General features: G+C 39.0%; 1 protein-coding gene across 1 annotated transcript in view; it reads right to left on the reverse strand.

The window, feature by feature from the left end:
- Window positions 1-694: 694 nt before the first annotated feature.
- The window catches only part of AMH (anti-Mullerian hormone), a 20,430-nt gene continuing 12,314 nt past the window's right edge, over window positions 695-8,810 (reverse strand). Inside the window, exons 4-5 of the mRNA XM_075864400.1 lie at window positions 3,272-3,416; window positions 695-2,361 (exon numbers count right to left, since the gene is read on the reverse strand). Coding sequence (XP_075720515.1) covers window positions 1,470-2,361; window positions 3,272-3,416 — 1,037 coding nt within the window. The 3' untranslated portion in view covers window positions 695-1,469. The remainder of the gene's footprint in view (window positions 2,362-3,271; window positions 3,417-8,810) is intronic.

Here is an 8,810-nt window from a genome sequence, read left to right on the forward strand (position 1 = left end):
GTTGCCCCCTCTTTCTAACGATCGAAATGCTGCGGTCGCTATTGACCACAGCATTGAATGAGTTAAACGAGCGGGATCGCGCTCGAGCGTGATGCCGCTAGTTACTCTGAAGTGTCGGCTGTAACAAACAGCCGACACCGGCATCGGGAAGGTGTTAAAGGGGTTGTCCAGCTATAGGGGCTGCCAAGGTAGCAGTCACGCTTAGGCTCTGGTGCCTGTGAGGGAGCACAAAGACCCGCTGCCACATAAGAAGACACCAGTATTATAAATGGCACATGGTAGGTGGAGGAGACCAGGAACTTCAAGTTACAACTCTGGGATTTGTCTTATCAAGACATTCATATGGAGCGCCCATTTATGAGCCAAAGCAGCTAATTCCTTGGTGGACCCATTCCATCTGTGGATTGCATGGTTGACAATCCATTTTAATAGCCAGCATGTAATACTACATATTTTTTGCAGCAGAAATGTATAGTTGGAAGAAACGTCACCTGACTATAACAGGTTAAACAACCCCTTTAATAGATCCTAACATCCACAGTGAAAACATGGAAGGAAGTGAAGTTTGTGCTGTCATATTGGTCATTTCTCAAAACTAGAGCATTTTTATTTTTTTTGTTTAATTCCTATACAGGTATACTTTAATATTGAACCTGATTAAAGAAAATCCACATAAAAAGGCACACTAACCACATTGTTACTGGTAGTCTCAGAAGATTTATTTAATGAAGTTATACAAAGTAGGCTTATGTAAAATTTGGATAGAAATGTATTGACTTTCTGTGACAACACTCGCTACACATGGCAAGATCCACCATTTTCATGTTAATTCTTTATAACGTTTTTCTTATAAAGGTAATTTAATAAGTTTATAAAAAAGAAAAGACTACACCTGAAACATTACATTTTGCCATTGGTGCCTATTCCACCTGCGGACTTCTGCTCATACACAGCCTGTATATCACGAATACTAATTAATACAAAATGTTCTGTTCATACAGTACCAACTTATTTTCTTATTGTAGTTGCTAAAGATTCACTACAGAGCCCTGTACTAAGTTATGTGTAGTATACATGGTATTTTAAGGTCAAGATGAGCTATGGAGTAAAGAGAGAGAGAAATTGTCTTACTAAGCTAACGTAAACTAAGCTACTTAGATACTTGACGAAGTTGAACCATTTACGTCAAACTAAATGTGCCCAGCATTTTGTATGTCTCATATTCTTAAACAAATATGGCATATTTGCAATGCAGATTAGAGGTGGATAAGCCCCTCTTTTTATATAATGGTAGAACTATTATCCCCGGGAGGGTAGGCCTAGGGGAGAGCCTCTTTATAATGAATTTATTGTAGTGTGCTTAGACTGTCAATGTATATGTTGGATTATCTCTTTCTTTTTTTTTTTTTAAATGGTAGAAATTAACACTTGAAATTTGCCATAAAACTAATTATGACAACTTAATTTACCTATCGACAACCACACTCCTTGGCAACCATATTTGGGTACAGGTGAAGTTTAATGCCATTCTCATGTGCCACCATTAGCCACTGTTCTTGGTATTGAATAGGTACACAACAAGGTGGCCTTTCAAGGCCAGATTCTCTTCTCTCCTGGAGCTGGATGAGCAAAATAACATGGGCCTGGTAATCACTTTGAGTGGTCTGTGGGAAGCGACAAGGCCCTACACAGTTGTTGATGTTGATTTCTTCTGGAAAATGGATGTCCTTATACTCTGCATGTGGTTTTAAGTTGATGGTTAGCTCTTGCAGGCGACAATGAGGTTTGAGGCCTGCTCCACGGTTTTGTCGTGATAATTTCTTCCGGTCTTGCCAATAAGCACGAATTGTTTGTAACGTCTTAAGGAGCATCAGCGAATGCAGTTTCCTATGCTGTTTATTTCCCAACTGTGGTGACTGCTCTTCATCTGTAGAGAAATAGCTAATGTTCAAATGGCCATTGCAAGAGTTAATGAGTTTTTGAAGGATTTGGAGATGAACACCATTTGAAAAGATATCTTGCATGTCTTCTAGCACCTCTTGTGTCTTTTCTGTGATTCTATCTAGCAGTGTGCCATTCAGTCTTTCTTGTATTCTGTTAGCCAACTGATGTTTGCTTCCAGGTAAAAACAGAAACACAAGGGGTTCTTGAGAGTCTACCAACCACTCCAAGGCCTCCACCTCTGTAACATTCAACAGTTGGGGACGTAGGTCACCTGCACTTTCATCGTTCGGGTCAAGTGACACGTGGACGGTCGAAGATGGTTTTGTGGTGTGAGAGGTCATCAGAAGTGTTGAAAAATTGGATAGGGTTTCCAAAAACTCGTCCTTCTTAGAATTAATCATCATTTGGTTGTGAACACTGTAGACAAACAAATAGAAACTTGATGTAAATGTTTAGCATAAGGTAAGCAATTCTATGGGGGAGATTTATATATATAAAAAAAATAAAAGTAGGCGCTCGTAGCAGCCAATCAGATTGCTTATTTCATTTTCTAAATGGCCTCAGAAAGAGCTTGAACCTAATTGGTTGCTATGGGCAACTACTCAACTTTTCCTTAGCAACCGTTTTTTTTTAAAATTACCTAATATACATATCAGCACGGTTACTTAATGCGAAACAACGGCAATATGTTCTGGTTTTGGCAAAACAGGGGCATTTTACCACAATTCCATGGTAGCCACAGTAATAAACCACTATTTGAACACACTGTCTGAAGAGTAGCTCCCACAGATAGAACCTGACTACAGATGAGGCTATTTGTAGTCAGGATCCCCTAGTTAACCACCGTATTCTATACACCAGTAGCAAATACACTCCGGAGTGAAAAAGGATTAAGGAGGCAAAATAGGTCAAAAGAATATATTACAAATTGGTTGATTTTAATATCTTATATATATATTGGCCACAAGTTGAACTTGCGCTTTCAATCTAAAACTTGAAGCAAAACTCCAGGCAAAATGTATACATTGTGTTTTGCCTGGTGCAGGACCTGACGATCATAAAATGGGCCAAGTATGGTTTAATAAGGATTGATTACAGATGCAGACATTCTGGGCGAAAAACTGGACCACAGTTTGGTGCGTTTTTTTGTCCGGAATTCCCTGCAGCCACCAGGGTGGATACACCATGTATCTGCCCCGTGTGAACTCCGCCTAAAACGGATCATTACATATGCCTGTGCAATTAAATACTGAATAAATTATGTACATCACAAGGTTAGCACCATGCTTTTCCACATGACACAAAAAGAAGTTGGGGATATGCTCACCTAGAGACTGAGATGCTTTGATCAGGCCTCGTGAAGGGGACCCTGTGGCTTAAAACCATAAATATTACAGGTGTGATCTTGGTAAAGCACCTTTTATCCATGCTGAACAGGTGCGACTCCACTTCTGTAGTTGAAAGAGCAGATCCTAATAAAAGGAGGGAAGAAAACAGAAAACAAATTAGAAAAGTCTTTGTTTCAAAAGTAAAGTCCAAGATGGACCGCACACTGTATTGGTTGGTAGTGGACACATAGAGGAGACATAGTCCCGATATCCAATGATAAGTAAACCACGGGACTCTTTGATTTTGGAAAATGCACTTAAGGGAACACTATGGTTAACAATAGAAAAAAAAATCAGTCCGCACATTATGTTTGTATATATCCCTAAGCAGTGGCGTAACTACCGCCGTAGCAGCAGTAGCGGCTCCTACGGGGCCCGCGGCATGAGGGGGCCCGTGTCGCCGGCACGGGCCCCCACGATGGCCGGAGGCTCCGCTAGCAGCCGCTATGGCTGCTACAGCGGGATGCCACTGAACACTACGGCAGAGCAGGGAGATATCTCCCCGCTCTGCCATTAACTGGTTCCCGACCGCTGGCTGTATTTTTACGGCCAGCGGTCAGGGTCCTTAAAACCCGAGCCATAGACTTTCTACGGCTCGGGTTTTAACTTGCTACCCGCGCGATCGGGCAGCTGAATATCGGGTCTCCGGCTGTCATTGACTGCCGGGGACCCTGAGGAGAGGATAGAAGCAGCTTTCGCTGCTTCTGTCTTCTCTGATCACTTGTACACAGCGCTGAATGCGCGCTGTGTACAGAAATAGAGACAGCAGCAGCGGCGCTGTCTCTATTCCTCCCGGTGATCATGTGACTGGTCACATGATCGCCGGGTGCCGTTAGTGGCAGACTGTTGCTGGGTCTTACTAGACCCAGCACAGCCCAGTTAGTGACAATCGTCACTATGAGAGGGATGATTTCCCCTGTAACTGGGGCTGCTGTTCAGCTCCAGTTACAGTGGAAAAGATGGTGTAAAAAAAAAAGAAAAAAAAAATATAAAGTTCCCCAAAGGTCTTTTTTGACCTTTGAGGAACAGACCATAGTAATAAAAAATAATAAAGTAAAGTGTACAAATTTTTTTAATAATAAATACACATAAAATACCCACCCCAAAAAAAACGTTCCCCCCCCCGCCAATCATTGTTGTAACGCTAGCGCTGACCCAATTACCCTAATATAGACATGTAATATATAAAAATTTACGGTAGACAATGACGACCACAAATAAAAGGTCTATTTTAGGGTAAAACTATGTTATAACCAAAAAAAAAATAGCTGAAATGTAAAAAAGCTTATTTTTTTACTATTATTTTCAAACATTATGAATAAAAATTCTAAAATAGCAAAAAAACTGCATATAAAAACGATAAAAAATGAAACCTGCATTGTCTACGGAAAAAACGTCGCAAAAATCACGTCGTTAGCCCAACAAATAAAAAAGTTAGAGCCATTTAACTAACACGTGCTAAAAATGGCTAAACGGTGTCTGGTCCTGAAGGCGCAAAATAGAGCAAAAGACATGTATCCCCTCTCCACAGGACATGTATCCCCTCTCCACAGGACATGTATCCCCCCCCCCTCTCCACAGGACATGTATCCCCTCTCCACAGGACATGTATCCCCTCTCCACAGGACATGTATCCCCCTCTCCACAGGACATGTATCCCCCCCCTCTCCACAGGACATGTATCCCCTCTCCACAGGACATGTATCCCCCTCTCCACAGGACATGTATCCCTTCTCCACAGGATCTCCACAGGACAGGGGATACATGTGTGATCGCTGGCAGCGATAGGGAGAACGGGGGACTGAAAGTCCCCTGAAGTTCTCCATCACAAACCTCGGACTTCCGGGGTCTGTGTCGGCAGCTCCGTAGAAATGAATGGTTCGTGCTTGTGCGCATGCGTGACCAGCGCTCCTTTCATTTTTATTGAGCTGCGCAGACGCCGGAAGTCAGAGGTTAGTGATGGAGAACTTCAGGGGACTTTCAGTCCCCCGTTCTCCCTATCAATGCCAGCGATCACTCATGTATCCCCTATCCTGTGGAGAGGGGATACATGTATTTTGTAGGACACACTGTAGGTCGCATTTTTTTGGGATAAGGGTGGCTGTATGGCGTTCCCTACAGGGGGGGGGTGGCTGTATGGCGTTCCCTACAGGGGGGGGGTGGCTGTATGGCGTTCCCTACAGGGGGGAGCTGTATGGCGTTCCCTACAGGGGGGGGCTGTATGGCGGTCTCTACAGGGGGGCTGTATGGCGTTCTCTGCAGGGGGGCTGTATGGCATTATCTACAGGGGGCTGTATGGCGTTATCTACAAGGGGATGTATGGCGCTGTCTACAGAGGGGGGGCTGTATGGCGTTATCTACAGAGGGGGGGCTGTATGGCGTTATCTACAGAGGGGGGGCTGTATGGCGTTATCTACAGGGGGGGCTGTAAAAAAGGCACTATCTACAAGGGGGGGGGGTTGTGTGACACCCAGGGGAGGGGGGCCCCAGTCAAAAGTTTGCTATGGGGCCCAGTCTTTCCTAGTTACGCCCCTGTCCCTAAGTTTTACTTTGTTTACATTGTCTTTGTGCTTCCTGTTATTTGCATTACTTCATATTCTCTACATTGCAGAATTAAGTGGCTACTATGTTGATGACTCCATTTTTTTCAAGCCAGTAATTGAGTAAGTCGTCCCCTTACATAGATATCAGTGGACAGGTGCACACAACTAAGCCCCACCCAGGCTGGGAAAATGTAATACTGTCAACTAGAAATTGTAATTTATTGGGCCTGACTGACAGAAAAATTAGGTATTTATACATCATCTTATTATCCAAGCCCCATTTTCACCGGTGTCCTATTAGTAACCTGCAGGGGAGTAGTCATCATTGTAAAATTATGTGATTCTGTTTGCGTTTATTTCCTATACCTACCCCCAAGCAGCTCAGGACAGCACTGCTCTATTGTTATAGCGGCACAGGCTCCAACTGCGGCCTAGTAGGGGACACTAGGGGATCTCTGTAATGGCACCATTCAGGTGCATGACACTTCAGAGCTTGTTGAGCTCCATGACTCTACCCAAAAGCTCAATTTTAGATTTTTGACTGGAAAGACTCTTTAAGGGCTTGTCCACGTGTAACGGAATTGCTGCGTATTTTCCGTCCGTAATCGCAGACGGAAAATACGCAGCAGAATACAGTAGCAGCAAAGTGGGTGAAATTTAACAAACCTCATCCACACACTGCGTAAAATTTCTGACCAGAAATTCACCTGCGGTGCGTATTTTTCGTACCTCAGCATGTCAATTCCTACTGCGGAAAGTGGACTGAATTGCTGCGTTTTTCGGAGGAGATGTCACCATCTGCCTGCATTGAAAAAAATGTAGCAAAATTGACTACATTTTCTGTAGTAAAAAATACAGGAAATGGTGGGGTTTTTCCGCAGCGGAATGTCGGCTAGTTTTAATGGAAATTCTGCAGAAATTTTCTGCAGCAATTCCGTTACATGTGGACAAGCCCTAAGACAAGTATTGGTGGACCAAAACGTCTCTTTCTTCTTGTCAATTTTTGGATTATATGTACCATATTTGCTATATTCAATTGTGCCATGAATTTGGACTATAGATCTTCAATAAATCCTTGTCTTAAGTGCATTTATCAAAATCAAAGAGTGATGTGATTTAGTTTATAATTTCTTTGATAAGTGACATTTTTCATTTTGTTAGATGAGTAATAGATTGATTAAAAGTCAGTATTCCCAGGATAGTGTAGATGTTCTCCAATCTGTGACTCTAGGTGGTTTAAAACTACAATTCCTAGCTCTATCTATCTATCTATCTATCTATCTATCTCCTCATCTATCATTTACGTATCTATCTATCTATCTTATATCTCTATCTATCTTATATCTATCTATCTTATATCTATCTATCTGTCTATCTATCTATCTATCTTTCTATCTTATATCTATCTATCTATCTATCTATCTATCTATCTATCTATCTATCTATCTATCTATCTATCTATCTATCTATCTTATATCTATCTATCTATCTTATATCTATCTATCTATCTATCTTATATCTATCTATCTTATATCTATCTATCTATCTCATATCTATCTTATATCTATCTATCTTCTATCTGTCTGTCTGTCTATCTATCTATCTTATATCTATCTATCTTATATCTATCTGTCTATCTATCTATCTATCTATCTTATATCTATTTATCTTATATCTATCTATATATCTATCTATCTATCTTATATCTATCTATCTTATATCTATCTATCTATCTATCTTATATCTATCTATCTATCTATCTTATATCTATCTATCTATCTATCTTATATCTATATATCTATCTATTTTATATCTATCTATCTATCTTATATCTATCTATCTATCTTATATTTATCTCTATCTATCTTATATCTATTTATCTTATATCTATCTATCTATCTATCTATCTATCTTATATCTATCTATCTTATATCTATCTATCTATCTATCTATCTATCATCTATCTATCTTATATCTATCTCTATCTATCTATCTTATATCTATTTATCTTATATCTATCTATCTATCTATCTATCTATCTATCTATCTATCTATCTATCTATTTATCTTATATCTATCTATCTATCTATCTTATATCTATCTATCTCTATCTATCTATATCTTATATCTATCTTATATCTATCTATCTATCTATCTATCTATCTATCTATCATCTATCATCTATCCATCCATCTATCTATCTTATATCTATTTATCTTATATCTATCTATCTATCTTATATCTATTTATCTTATATCTATCTTCTATCTATCTATCTATCTATCTATCTATCTATCTATCTATCTATCTATCATCTATCCATCCATCTATCTATCTTATATCTATTTATCTTCTATCTATCTATCTATCTTATATCTATCTCTATCTATCTTATATCTATCTATCTATCTATCTTATATCTATCTATCTATCTTATATCTATCTATCTATCTGTTCTCTATCTATCTATCTATATCTATCTATCTATCTATCTGTTATCTATATCTATCTATCTATCTATCTATCTATCTATCTATCTCACATCTATCTTATATCTATCTATCTATCTATCTTATATCTATCTTATAGCTATCTATCTATCTATCTTATATCTATCTATCTATCTATCTTATATCTATCTATCTTATATCTATCTCTATCTATCTATCTTATATCTATTTATCTTATATCTATCTATCTACCTTATATCTATTTATCTTATATCTATCTATCTGTCTATCTATCTATCTAATATCTATCTATCTATCTCTATCTATCTATATCTTATATCTATCTATCTATCTTATATCTATTTATCTTATATCTATCTATCTATCTTATATCTATCTATCTCTATCTATATCTTATATCTATCTATCTATCTATCTTCTATCTATCTATATTCTATCTATCTATCTATCTTATATCTATCTAT

This window comes from Rhinoderma darwinii, chromosome 1 (genome assembly GCF_050947455.1).
Source record: "Rhinoderma darwinii isolate aRhiDar2 chromosome 1, aRhiDar2.hap1, whole genome shotgun sequence".
NCBI lineage: Eukaryota > Metazoa > Chordata > Amphibia > Anura > Rhinodermatidae > Rhinoderma > Rhinoderma darwinii.